Genomic DNA, 14,954 nt, shown 5'->3' on the forward strand with positions numbered 1-14,954 from the left:
TATTTATGATAATATATTATAAAAGTTATTCATTTTATGGTTTTTAGGTGTACAATAAACTATGTGTGTGATAGATTTACAAATATATAAATATTGTGCACTAAAATTATATTTGTTAGTAATCTTTGAAACAACATTTATTTCGTTATTCCACGTTTTACTCACAAGCTATTATTTGATCCAACTGATCAAATAAAATGTTTGAATTTTGTTAATACACGTTATGTAATTAATATTTACTTTGGTACTGTTTTTCCAAAACTTCAGACAAACCAAATAGTGTTAGTTCCGTTTACTTAATTTTTGTATAAAATTTATTACTTTCACATAAGAATGGTAAGGCTTTTAAATTAACTATCTCAATTTACGTATTTATAAAAAGCTTAACTTTGTGGCTCGTCATAATTTACATTAAAAACACGTAAATTTTACTGGTTTCAGAGGAACCCTTCATTCATCAGGAGAATATTAAAAACAGTTTTTAAGTGAAACTCTTCTTCTCCTTTAAAACAGTTTTTAATATTCTCCTGATGAAGGAAGGTTTCTTCCGAAACCAGTAGAGTGTAAACAAAATTAAAGTGGTCAATACCAAATTTATTATTGTAAATTCAATTTTATATTACCAACATTAACGTCACAAATCCATAGTTATAATCTAATAACATGATATACTTATAGAGGAAGTTTATTGACGTAATAAAACTTGTGGTTGCCTCTTCCACGAAACATTTATTAAATATTTGAATGCATACTTCTAGCAATTACTTAGTGATATAATATTTTAAACATTTACTTGCATAGTGTTGTGGTCTACCAATCGGTCATTAAGTATGAGAGTGTGGGCTCAATTCCTGTAGCAGCGCTAGAGTATAGCATATAGAGTAATAGAGTATTTTCACAAACTATGAAACCGTTAAAAATGTGTGGAAGATTTAATGTTTACTTTTCTGATTCTGATCGTCATAGTACTAAAAATTTATAACTTTAATATTTCCTTTCATAATAATTATTGATTTTGAAAATTATCTAAAACTGCACTTTTTGAAACAGTTCCAACTGGCCACAACGTCATTGTGATGTAGAAAACACTACTGGCTCATAAGACGGATTTGTTTTTGATTTGATTTGATTTTTCATTGATGTTGGTCGGTGTGACGTCAACAACGCCATATTCACGAACATGTCATTTTGGTGGCAAATCAAAAATGGCACAGTTCTCTCAAAATCATTATAGAAAATTTATTCTTCAATATAAAAATGCCTTCATTATCGTGATATTTTGAGAATAATAAAAAACAGTGAAAATCCCTAGTAAATATTACATGTGTCCTGATGTAAAACTTGGCTGACATTTGAAATATCAATGAAGTGTTTATTAAAAAATGAATTTAAAAAAAGTATACTAAATTATTTTTTACAAAGTTACTCTGGTAAATATAGAGAAAATAGGGACACGGTTAATACGCCCCTTTAATACAAAAACTACTGTGTATCAGTTTGTTTAACAATGAATGTAAGTTTCCGCCAAGTAAAAAACGGTTTTAATTTGAACGAAATAACTATTAAAATGCATTATTTTCCATTTCCGCAAAAATGAAATACTTACTTCTCATTATTATCTAACTACTCCCAAGTGTTTTTAAAACAAAATATACATATTAAATGTGTCTCTATTTTCTGTATATTAACCATTATTTTTTTATAAAGTCACTAAATTTAAAACAAAATTTCTGTAATAATTTAAGAAGATATACATATAATTTATATAGTGGCAGTTAAAACTGATATGATTGAAGGGTATTTCAGTGTTCCATATAAATGGATAATGAATCACTTCCTTCTTATCAAGTTTATAGCAGGACAGTCACTCAGTGGATAGCATCAAGTGCCAAGCTGGGAGACTTTTAAGTCTCTTTTCTGTTAGTAAAAGTGAAAAACGTGTGTTAAAATGGGCATTTTGGATATTTTAGACAGTATTGTAAGTAGTTTATCTGTTTTTAACGTTAAAATTGAATTAAATTGATGAGAAAATGCTGAAATTAACTGGTAAAAGTTTATTTAGATTAAAAACATTGTGAAATTTGTTGAGTGTAAAAGTTTGTTTTAAAAGCATCATTTTGATTTTTTTAAATTGTTGTAAGTTATTGAATAATGTAATATGTATTGTAAATAATAGTGTTTTTTTAAACAATGTTTGATGCTAGTTTGTTTACGACAAATTCCCCTTGAATGGTTTCATTGTATGCTAGACTGAATTATTAATTGGTGCCATTTAACTTTGATCAGGGTGTGCCGGGAAGATTCTCAGAACTAAAAATAGGAATGATATAAGTAGTAATATTATATTGATAACATGTGTTTTATATGTTAAGCATAATAAGTCACAGTATGTTATTTGGCAATACATAATATTGATGTCATATTAATTTTGTTTTAAAGTCGAAGGTCCTTTTGCCACTAGAAAAATATAATAATAAGGTTTTAATTTTCCAGTAAATAGGGATATCTATAAATAATGATTTATTATTAACACTGTGTCATACTCATACAAACTTTTTTCATTACGATTTGAGATTTTCACAGAAAAAATATTATTATGATTTATTTTTGGGGTATTATGCCATGTTGCACTTCCTCCTTCTTTAGCCAACGTTTCGGACAGTGTTACAGTGTACATCTATCCTGATGATGGACACTGTAATGCTGTCGTCCGAAACGTTTGCTAAAGGAGAGGGAAGCTCAACAAGGCATAATACCTAAAAATAAATCACGATTTTCTATTTTGGTTTACTTTTCATACTAAATATCCACTGTAAAATATCACTAATAATAATAATTAAAAAATTAAATGTCACTAATATTTGAATTTGGCCGTTTTATCTTACTAAAATGTGTAAATAGTTTATCATATGGGAACAATTTAAAAAAAATATTACTCACAAATTTATAGAAAAATATATTTTGATCAAAACTTATTTATCCTCTTGTTCGCCAGCGTATCCTTAAGGATACTATTAAAATATCATTTCTCTGAATATAACTAGCTATTCTGGGGAAACTACTTATGGTAGATAATATGCTATTTTTATGAATATTTAAATAGATTATCTTGTAAGAACTTACATTTACAAAATCATAATTTTGCAAAAAAACAAATAAGTCATCACGAAAATGGAATCAGCTGGCGCAAGGCGAAAATTTAGCGTCGGCGATCAAGAAGTTAATGGTTATGATTTGAGATTTTCATAGCCAAAGGTATTATAGTGATTTATTTTTGGGTTATTATGCAGTGTCATATTAAAATACCTCCTTCTTTAGCCAAAGTTTCGGACAGAACGGAGCATGTAAACTCGGCCATCCTGACAAATCGGCAATTGCCGATCATTTAATTGAAACCGGCCATTACTTTGGACTTATTTGTGAAGTCCTGGGATGACTCAAAACTCATAAAGCACGCCTAATTACGAAGGCAATTGAAATCCCAATTAATATCAAGAAAGACAACGGGGCTAATAGTTCTTGGTATTCGGTAATTGATGGCTACACCAAAACTAAACGCAGAAAACCATTTTAAATTATAGTGTAATACCAGCTCCTACAGGATAAGGGCATACGTACATAAGCACACACTACACCACAATCTTCGTTCACACATCTGCCCAGTGATCGATACTGTAATACAAGCTCCTACATGATAAGGGCATACGTACATAAGCACACACTACACCACAATCTTCGTTCACACATCTGCCCAGTGATCGATACTGTAATACAAGCTCCTACATGATAAGGGCATACGTACATAAGCACACACTACACCACAATCTTCGTTCACACATCTGCCCAGTGATCGATACTGTAATACAAGCTCCTACATGATAAGGGCATACGTACATAAGCACACACTACACCACAATCTTCGTTCACACATCTGCCCAGTGATCGATACTGTAATACAAGCTCCTACATGATAAGGGCATACGTACATAAAAGCACACACTACACCACAATCTTCGTTCACACATCTGCCCAGTGATCGATACTGTAATACAAGCTCCTACATGATAAGGGCATACGTACATAAGCACACACTACACCACAATCTTCGTTCACACATCTGCCCAGTGATCGATACTGTAATACAAGCTCCTACATGATAAGGGCATACGTACATAAAAGCACACACTACACCACAATCTTCGTTCACACATCTGCCCAGTGATCGATACTGTAATACAAGCTCCTACATGATAAGGGCATACGTACATAAGCACACACTACACCACAATCTTCGTTCACACATCTGCCCAGTGATCGATACTGTAATACAAGCTCCTACATGATAAGGGCATACGTACATAAGCACACACTACACCACAATCTTCGTTCACACATCTGCCCAGTGATCGATACTGTAATACAAGCTCCTACATGATAAGGGCATACGTACATAAGCACACACTACACCACAATCTTCGTTCACACATCTGCCCAGTGATCGATACTGTAATACAAGCTCCTACATGATAAGGGCATACGTACATAAGCACACACTACACCACAATCTTCGTTCACACATCTGCCCAGTGATCGATACTGTAATACAAGCTCCTACATGATAAGGGCATACGTACATAAGCACACACTACACCACAATCTTCGTTCACACATCTGCCCAGTGATCGATACTGTAATACAAGCTCCTACATGATAAGGGCATACGTACATAAGCACACACTACACCACAATCTTCGTTCACACATCTGCCCAGTGATCGATACTGTAATACAAGCTCCTACATGATAAGGGCATACGTACATAAGCACACACTACACCACAATCTTCGTTCACACATCTGCCCAGTGATCGATACTGTAATACAAGCTCCTACATGATAAGGGCATACGTACATAAGCACACACTACACCACAATCTTCGTTCACACATCTGCCCAGTGATCGATACTGTAATACAAGCTCCTACACGATAAGGGCATACGTACATAAGCACACACTACACCACAATCTTCGTTCACACATCTGCCCAGTGATCGATACTGTAATACAAGCTCCTACATGATAAGGGCATACGTACATAAGCACACACTACACCACAATCTTCGTTCACACATCTGCCCAGTGATCGATACTGTAATACAAGCTCCTACACGATAAGGGCATACGTACATAAGCACACACTACACCACAATCTTCGTTCACACATCTGCCCAGTGATCGATACTGTAATACAAGCTCCTACATGATAAGGGCATACGTACATAAGCACACACTACACCACAATCTTCGTTCACACATCTGCCCAGTGATCGATACTGTAATACAAGCTCCTACATGATAAGGGCATACGTACATAAGCACACACTACACCACAATCTTCGTTCACACATCTGCCCAGTGATCGATACTGTAATACAAGCTCCTACATGATAAGGGCATACGTACATAAGCACACACTACACCACAATCTTCGTTCACACATCTGCCCAGTGATCGATACTGTAATACAAGCTCCTACATGATAAGGGCATACGTACATAAGCACACACTACACCACAATCTTCGTTCACACATCTGCCCAGTGATCGATACTGTAATACAAGCTCCTACATGATAAGGGCATACGTACATAAGCACACACTACACCACAATCTTCGTTCACACATCTGCCCAGTGATCGATACTGTAATACAAGCTCCTACATGATAAGGGCATACGTACATAAGCACACACTACACCACAATCTTCGTTCACACATCTGCCCAGTGATCGATACTGTAATACAAGCTCCTACATGATAAGGGCATACGTACATAAGCACACACTACACCACAATCTTCGTTCACACATCTGCCCAGTGATCGATACTGTAATACAAGCTCCTACATGATAAGGGCATACGTACATAAGCACACACTACACCACAATCTTCGTTCACACATCTGCCCAGTGATCGATACTGTAATACAAGCTCCTACATGATAAGGGCATACGTACATAAGCACACACTACACCACAATCTTCGTTCACACATCTGCCCAGTGATCGATACTGTAATACAAGCTCCTACATGATAAGGGCATACGTACATAAGCACACACTACACCACAATCTTCGTTCACACATCTGCCCAGTGATCGATACTGTAATACAAGCTCCTACATGATAAGGGCATACGTACATAAGCACACACTACACCACAATCTTCGTTCACACATCTGCCCAGTGATCGATACTGTAATGCTGTCTGAAACATTTGCTAAAGGAGAAGGTAGCGCGACACGGCATAATAACGCAAAAATAAACCACTATAAAGAAGTTAATGGTTTTTTTCTGGTAGGCACAACTTTTCAGCCTTTACCGGATGCATGCCACTGCTCGTTACTAATGTAACAGTTTTACATCAAGAATCTTATCTCTCTAAACTGAATGCTAGTTAAATATAGAGTGTGAATTATTCATCTGTTAGTTGAGTGTTGCATCACTTCTATAACTTAGTTTCAGTGTTTCACGTTTTGACTAGTGCAATGTTTCAGTAGCTAAAGTTACACGTCCAATACTTGAACTGAGTCCTCAACAGACTATCAGCATGAATTTTTCTTTATCACCCGACCTCGTTAATGTTGAATATTTTATATAAGGTGGTAAAATTGTAGAATTCTACTAGAATATGCACAAATTATTGAAATAATGCTTTGTTTCAACTTAATTACTGCAAGAAACAACTATTTACATTGGAGGAGTTGGTAAAAGTGCATTAATGTTCCATTTTTTTCCCAAGTTCAAAGCTTTATTCGTTTTGACACCATGTTTTTTCTTATTATTATTATTATGCGATGTTTGCCGGAAGGTTCCGTTTCAATCTAAATACGCACAAATTATTTAAATAACCCAAATCAAGAATCTAATAACCTATTTTGAGCATATTTTTCCATATCCGCCCACATAAATTGTTGTTTCTTGTAGTAATTAAGTTGTAATGAAGTGTTATTTCAATAATTTGTGCATATAAGCGTGAAGCGGAATTCTAGAACTTTACGTACAATTTTTTTGCATTTTTATCAGTTATATTGAGAGTAAGAAATCACCTTTCTTATAGTTGAATGTCAAAGGTTGTTGTATTTTTTCCCTTTAAAACAGTTCTTCATCATGTTTAAATAATAAATTATTGTTTGAGAGAAGTCTATATAAAATTTCAGTCTCACTGTCTGTATGTAACATTTGCATTATCTTCACAACTGATTATCACACATTATAAGTGTCAAGATAGCTGCCACGTCGCGAAATGTGCATTGAGACTGTTTCGGCCGCTGTTCAACGAATATCATTCAATTCGTTCTTGATGAAATTTATTTACCTATCCCATTCTACTCTTAGTTGAATGTTCCAGTTTATTTTTTTAATATTTGTTCCTTTGTTACAACACTGATTGAACTCAATTTGACTTAACGCTAAACTTGACTTTTTTTTGCATTTCAATGTAATAATAACATTATAATTTTGTATATACGTTTTACATCGCATCTGTGTATTAAAAGTTTGCCCAAACCCAAATAACCCCTGGACTCTTGTAGGGAGAAGAGTCCACTGCTGGCTCCATCAACACCATGTCGCTGTGCAAGTCGGAGCTGCTGTTCAGCCCAGTTCGTGAAGGTACGGAGCCCGCCACTCACTTCTCAGTGGATAGCCTGGACTGTGACGGGCTCGACTCCGACATCATCCTCACCTGCCGGGCCAACAAGCACAACTACACCATCGCTTTTGAGGGTAGCACCACCATGTACTCAGAGGACAGCGATTGCCAAGAAGCCTCTAATGGTGAGATTTATTTTAATTACAACATTCAGGGGGCGTTTCACAATCTCGCAGTAAACCGTTGAGTAGCTACTCATCAACCTCGAAAATAAGTCATTTTTATTATCAAACTGTATTGAACCATAATTTCACCCCGGATTTCATTGTAACACTATAAACGTCAACATTAACAAATTGTGACTATATCAAGGATAACTATTAATTATTACTAAAATTTAAATATTTGTTTTTTTTACTTATTTAAATTTATATTACTTAGGACGGGTTGTTTCACAGAATTTTAACATTTTTTCAGATTTCAAAGTTAATTTTCAAGTCCTGTGAAAGTTCTATTATTGTAATTTTTTAAATATTTCATGGATGAAAAAAAAATTATAGCCTTTTGAAGGGTTCATATAACATTGGAGATGAACTACCAGAAAATTATTGTAGTCACGGAGGTGTAAAATTATGACCACACTCCACTTTTTTTCTGGACGTAATATGACGGCCATACTCGCCAAGCATTTAAGTTTGATTGATGTATTAAATATTTGGTTGTTACTTTTTCCAGAGAAACATGATGCGGAGTTGGAAGGGAAGTACTCCCGCACCCAGCAGGCTGATGGTGCCGGCAGTCTCCACAGGTCCTTCCGCCTCTCTCGTCCTACCGACGTGAGCATGGCGCACAGTGACACCACCTGGAGCAAGCTGCGCAGCAAGTCACAGCTCAAGAGGTACAGTATGGGCTTCAAAGTGGCTTAACTACACCTGATGCTTGATAGACAGTCCTTTACAGAGCTTACTTCTGTAAAGGACTGTCTTTACCTTGCTGAGCCCAACCTAAGCTAACTATTCAAACTTAACCTAGAATTATTTGACTTAACTGAGCTGAACCTATTCCTCAATCTGGGATAACCTAATTTTGTAAAGGAATATCTTTATCTGACTTTACATAACCTATGCTAACTATTCAAACCTAGCATATCATTATTTGACTTAACTGAACTGAATCTATTTCCAAGAGAACTTTGCTGTAAAGTATAAAGATATTGGAATATGTACACTAACACTAAGGTAGTTTTGACCAAGAATTCTAGACATATTAGTCTGGAGGAATTTATTTTCAACAATCAATGTTTAAAGAATGAAAATTTCAATTTTAAAGACTTCTTTCAAGTCAAACTTTATTGATTTCAAATACCAATGAACAATTTTCACCAAAATTGCAAAAGCGGGTATGATTTTCAACTAATTGTAGTGAAGAGTAATCCTAACAGAACATGAATGTAGTAGCTCACAATTAGTTTGGAAAATATTGAGGCTCACATAACTATGTTGTAAAATCATTATAATTGATTATGTATTGTTTGTATTGTGACTTAGCATTGTGGCTAATGAATATAATGTGTTTTGTAGGCTCCCATCGGGTAACAACAATACACAGGCGTGCCCGGCAGACGGGGGACCCTTGAGGAGTGCCAGCGCTCCGGACCTGAGGAACGATGTGGCAGCTAATACCACCACACAAGTTTGTACCATTTACTCTGTTAAATACGCACTTACTATGGTGTTTATGCTTTGTTGATTTAAAGTTCTTGATTTCAATGCTTCGTTTAATTTTTTTACAGGAGGAATCATATTCATCCGAAAACAGACTAAACATACCGATCGATTACATTAAGGCTTACAATAACCAAAGCACTAACCACTCCATTGGGAGCCAGGCCTCTGAGGGCATGAGCTCCTCGGGAGACAGTCGGGGGCCCAACAACAACTCCCGCCCTCACAACTTTAACCTAGTCAAACTATTCATGAAGCAAAAGAGTGTGAGCAATGACGGCATTGTGGGCCTTGGCATGGACAATTCCTCCGAGTGTTGGCCCAACAGCTCGGAGGGGGGAGACAGCGGAGACTCCTTCAGCGCCGAGTCCAAAACCCGAGCACCCAGAATCCCCACCAAAATGAATCTCAGCAGTGATAAAGATTACCAAAGTGACGATTGCGATCTGCCCCAACCAGATATTAGAAAACCGGACACCAAATCTACCATCAAGAAATGGATAGACAATGAAACAGATGAGTACTCTGTCTGCGCGTTTGAGGATAGTCTCGTTGAAGGCACAAACACCGCAGAGGCCTATAGTAAAAGAAAGCACGACTTTATTATTGAAGAGGACGAGCTGTCCGAAAAGTCCGAAGTCGTTGAAGAAAATGAAGACAAAAATATTTACGCAACTGTCAACAAAGTTGCTCAAATGAGATTTAATGTCAACAATAATAACAGCTTTGAAAAGCTCGGCCAAAATACTGGCAGTCCAATTAGAATACGAGGCAACGCAACTACACAGACACGAATCAGTTCTTCTATCAATAGTGGCAGTCTGTCAAGTTGCTCAGAGTCGGAGGGAACACAGGTTACCAGAATGCACAGATTATTACCCAAAGATATGTGCGATCACAAAGCTACTTCTACCCAGTTTCCTTTGGATCTCATTGATAAGAGTATGCAAACCTCCGTGATGTCTGGCTTCAACTCTTCCAGGGAACGGGTCAAGGTTGTGGAGAAATCCTTCCTTGAGAAATTGAAATCCGGTGACAGCCAAAAGCCAGTGTTTGTTTTGTATCCCAATTATACATTGCCGAATCTGGACTTTATATCCAAAGATCAAGATATGGAGAAAGTTTTCCTGAAACCTTTGAAATTCACACCAAATGAGCCTAACAGGAGGATGCAGAAACAAGGGGAAAAGAATAAGAGACCCTTCTCCTGCAATGATGTAGAAGGTTTGAGAAGGAAAGGCTTCAACCACATCAGAGATTGGGATTCACTGACATTCTTGCTACCCATGGAATACCGTCAAATTCTCGCCGAAATGCCTGAAGTAGTGCAGCAGTTGAAAGACAAGGAAGAAGAGATTCTCCGTCATGAAGAGAAACCGCTGTTCTGTGTTTCTCCTCCTGTCAAGCATAAGACCAGACCTGCGAGTTGCGATTGCGCTTCCATGCTTAGCAACAATGCTACCAATGTGTCTTCTAGTTCCAGCACAGCTACTCAGCCATCTTCTGGCTACAGGGGATCTTCAACAATGCTGACTGACTCCTCCGCCCAAAACAGTCCAGCACCGGCCCCAGGATTTAATCCTCTGTTTGTTTACAAATACGACAGTGCCACAAGCTCAGAGGCCAGTTTCATGAATGATAAACATAGATCAGGCCTTATGGGAGCACCACCTCTGCCCAAGCGTTCCATATCTCTGGCGGAACAGACAAAAGTGGCTATCAATGGAAAGGTCATTGACATTGCCCCACCCAGGCCACCGCTGCCCAAAAGCATTTTAAGGAAATCCATTGACAAAGTTCGCAAGAACCCTCCGGCCACTACTAAGCGTTACAGCATGTTTGAAATGGAGGATCACTTGCAAGATAACAATATCACTTGCATGAACATTCAAACAGACCAAAAGGTTCTGAAGAGGAGATCTTTGCAAGAGCCCTACTATCTGCTCAAGAACAACTCGATTGTGGAAATGAAAAAGAATAACGATCTTGCCGCAAAGAGATTCTCTCAGCAGTTTTTGGATGCTGCGGAAAAAGACATGGATGATACAGAGTTCTTCCACGATGAAGGAGTCGGTACTGAGAGTAGTTTAGAGTCTGGAAAGTCGCATGACATTGGGAACATGAGGCCACCAACTCCGCCTCTGCCCAAACCCCACAAACTTTCAGAAGCGAATCCTTTCGTCTTTCCGACATCTCTGAATTACCCCGTCATAACAAACTCAGAATTGCAGCAACTGGAAGACTTCCTGAAGCACAGCGGCATCTCCTGCAACAACATGGACGAGTGGGACAACAACCACATGCAGAAGGTCAAGAACCAGGTCAGCAGGTTCCTGTGCATGAAGAAGTCTCAGGATGACAGGGAATCCCTGGACTCGAGCTGCAGCAGCGGGCACAGCAAGAAGTCCGTCAGCTTTGCAGAGAAGAACGAGAAGAAGTGTGGAGAGGCCGGACTGAAGCCGGTGGAAGATCTTAAAGCAGGATGTCTCAGTACCCCACCAAACTCTCCAAACATGTCTGCCGCAGCTGCCCTTAGGCATTACCAAGTGAGTTTCTCTCTTGTACTTTTAGTAAGTTATTGTTCTTGCAAAGCAATCCAATATCTCTTCTTTAAATTCCCTTTAACCTTCGAAGGGTGTTGACATATTCTGGTATGACGACACTAGTGTTAATAAACTCACTGTGGGATCATATGCAGCATATTACAACTTTTGACATGTGTATTTTTTACAATACACATACCGTAAGTGTAATTTTGTACTCGGGGCTCGCTCACGGGGCGTGTATTTGCCGTCAACTATCTTGAGATCGTAGCCCAGAAAGAGTTAAGAATTTTAGAATTCACATTTCATTTGCTATTTTTAATGTAAATGGCAGAGGTTGTATCTTTTTATGTTTTAATGTTTTGTGTTTTTATCAGACCAAGAACCTTGCTGAGATTCCCATCTGTGAGGAAGGAGAATCTAGTCCTGAGGGATACGCCAGTCCAGCCCTGGGCCACAGGACTACTTCCAACGATGTAGCTCAGAAAAGAGGTATGTAGTATCAATATTGCTATCACATTTCAATTTAATATTTTATACATTAATTTGTTAGAAGGTTTACTGAATCTGGAAATGGGCATTAGATTCATTTTTACCATTCTTTATTATTACTTTATATAGGATACACTTTAGTGGTTGTGTAAAGGTGGGCTTATTGACAAATATCTATTTGTGCAATTAGTTGTATACTATATATTATTTCCTCAAAATAAATTAATATGGAAACATACGACCAGTTTACCACGGTTTAAAGCTAATGAACCCACATAGATTTCGCCGTTTATCCCATAATTTTAGGTTCTATAAATTTGGCACATTATGACAAGCGATCGCTCAAGAAAGGTTTTTGCGAACTTGCCATAATATGCCAAAAATCGCTCGAGTGGATATTGAGAATACATAATGAGGATATACATAAATAATTATTGGTGACATTTTCTTCCAAGCAACCATATTAACAGTGGGAATAATATGATGATATTAACCTTTTCTCCCACAAAGAGTCAGTCAATTTAAATACCAATTTATTGCAAGCATTATAAATGGTAGCAATCTTGTGTTAGTATTTTGTACCAATCTAGTGAACTTATCGACTGTTAACAGTAGACACAATCAGAGATGTGCAAAATGGGTACCCAAAACCATTTGAAATGCAAAATGGGAATGGGTCAAAACTTTTCCATTTGAAAATGCAAAATGCAAAATGGGTTTTAGAAAAGCATTTCAAATGCAAAATACCTATTTTCAAAATGCATTGAAAATGCAAAATGGTTTCTCAGGTCAAAAAATTAAAACTCCACGACTACAGATTATGAAACCACAAAAAATTTGCGCGGGACTAATATTGCCAACGTAAAAACATAGAAACTGCTATCTAACATTTAATATTACAGCGTCATGGCCCCATATTAAGTATTTGAATCAGTATTTTTTGTAATGGTATCACTCAATTGCCAGGGCTCCTACCAGGGAGCAACTTGACAAATGGAAATTATCTCTCATAGCGAGGTTGAGGACCGACTGATATTTGGGGCTTATGAAAAAAAGTTGAGTGGAGATAGTAGGAAGAATGTTGCAAAAAACATTTAAAATGGAAAATGCATTGAGAAAAGCATTTAAAATGCAAAATGCAAAATGGTTTTTAGAAAAGCATTTAAAATGCAAAATAGAAAATACCCATTTTGCATTTTGAATTTTTGATTTGTTTGAAATAAAGCACATCTCTGGACACAATCCACTAGCCGCCTACTGCAAGCATACAATTTTTTAAATTTAATCAATTGTAAAGCAACAATCAACCATTTAATTTATTTGGTAACAATATTGTGCCACTGAGAGCTCCGTTGTAAGCTCTCTTTCTGTAACATGCGTCGTTAATGGGAAAGATAGAGAGATAAAACTCAGCTATCAGATAGTTTGTATTATCTGGTCTATTTGTACTTGGCAGCTCTAGTCTCTGGGGTGGTGGAGGCAGTGGAGATGCTGATGGAGGAGGGGGGCGGGTGTCCCCGCCTGGTGGTGGGCATGCTGTGCCCCGCGCTCTACTCCCTCATGAGCGACGGCCTCCGGGAAACCATTGACACATCCTTCGGACCAGCCAACAACTCCGTCTGGCACGTTGTTGAGGCATCTGCTCGCCAAGGTAAACTTTACCTTAAATATATTAACTAATAAATTTTCAAAAAATTCTATGACAACAAAAAAGAAGGCTGATAAAAACAACCATTATTTTCAGCTATGCAGTAAACATTTTTATCTGTTGAAAAAAAATACTGGCAGTTTGTTTCCAAATTTTAATATTTTGTTACACTATTTAGTTAGACACTTTTACGAATGTATTATAATTTATCCACTTCAATCATTTTTAGCGTCGCTACGCTAGTCGGTTCGGTTAAAAATGAACATTCAGATCCTGCTAGAATAAAGTCCCGCAAAGTACTGCGCTGCAAACCATTGCCTTACTTTAGCTTTACTTCTCTGCGCAGGGTCTGGTTATTTCAATGTGTGCTCTTCAGCGGTTAATGAACTAAAGATGTCATAGTTTATTCTATAGGTGTACCCTCCTGATGCCAAAAATATTATCACGTGGTTTGCCTTCAGTTCTTCGAAATTATATCTTGATTTCATGTTCAGGCAAGTCTATTAATTTGGATGTCTGGTGACATGATGGTTTATTCCATATTTTTTAATCATTTAAGGAAAAAGAGTTGTAATCTCTGGTGAAGCGGGTATAATAGTCTTCGTCTTCTTCCTCTTCGTATGGTTGAGGATAGTTGGCGGAGGTCAAAAGTGAGATGCTGAGATTATTCAACCAGTCAACAGCATCGGGTGTCACTTTGTTCAGAACAGATGTGCCTCTGGGAAACTGATGAAGGTGACATACTTCTACGATGAGTTGTTTGAATATGTCCACATTAATAATTCAGAACCTTTTAGGCCCCATATATGCATCTTATATGCATGAGGGCTGTGACTGCATTTGATGCGGTTTAGTGATGCCCATGTCTTCCAAGAGGATTAAATAGTTGGGTCTGCA

At 37.3% G+C, this 14,954-nt stretch overlaps 1 protein-coding gene across 9 annotated transcripts in view; it reads left to right on the forward strand.

Moving 5' to 3' along the window:
* LOC149417804 (uncharacterized) overlaps window positions 1-14,954 on the forward strand; it is a 223,762-nt gene that overhangs the window by 193,517 nt on the left and 15,291 nt on the right. For all 9 annotated transcript variants that reach the window (XM_089639432.1, XM_089639433.1, XM_089639435.1 and 6 more), the window contains 6 exons: window positions 7,592-7,835; window positions 8,386-8,548; window positions 9,231-9,342; window positions 9,443-11,920; window positions 12,295-12,409; window positions 13,866-14,060. In XM_089639432.1, the coding sequence (XP_089495558.1) occupies window positions 7,592-7,835; window positions 8,386-8,548; window positions 9,231-9,342; window positions 9,443-11,920; window positions 12,295-12,409; window positions 13,866-14,060 (3,307 nt within the window). The remainder of the gene's footprint in view (window positions 1-7,591; window positions 7,836-8,385; window positions 8,549-9,230; window positions 9,343-9,442; window positions 11,921-12,294; window positions 12,410-13,865; window positions 14,061-14,954) is intronic.

This window comes from Hesperophylax consimilis, chromosome 14, assembly GCF_061612785.1.
Source record: "Hesperophylax consimilis isolate HC1 chromosome 14, BYU_Hcon_1.0, whole genome shotgun sequence".
Classification (NCBI taxonomy): Eukaryota; Metazoa; Arthropoda; class Insecta; order Trichoptera; family Limnephilidae; genus Hesperophylax; species Hesperophylax consimilis.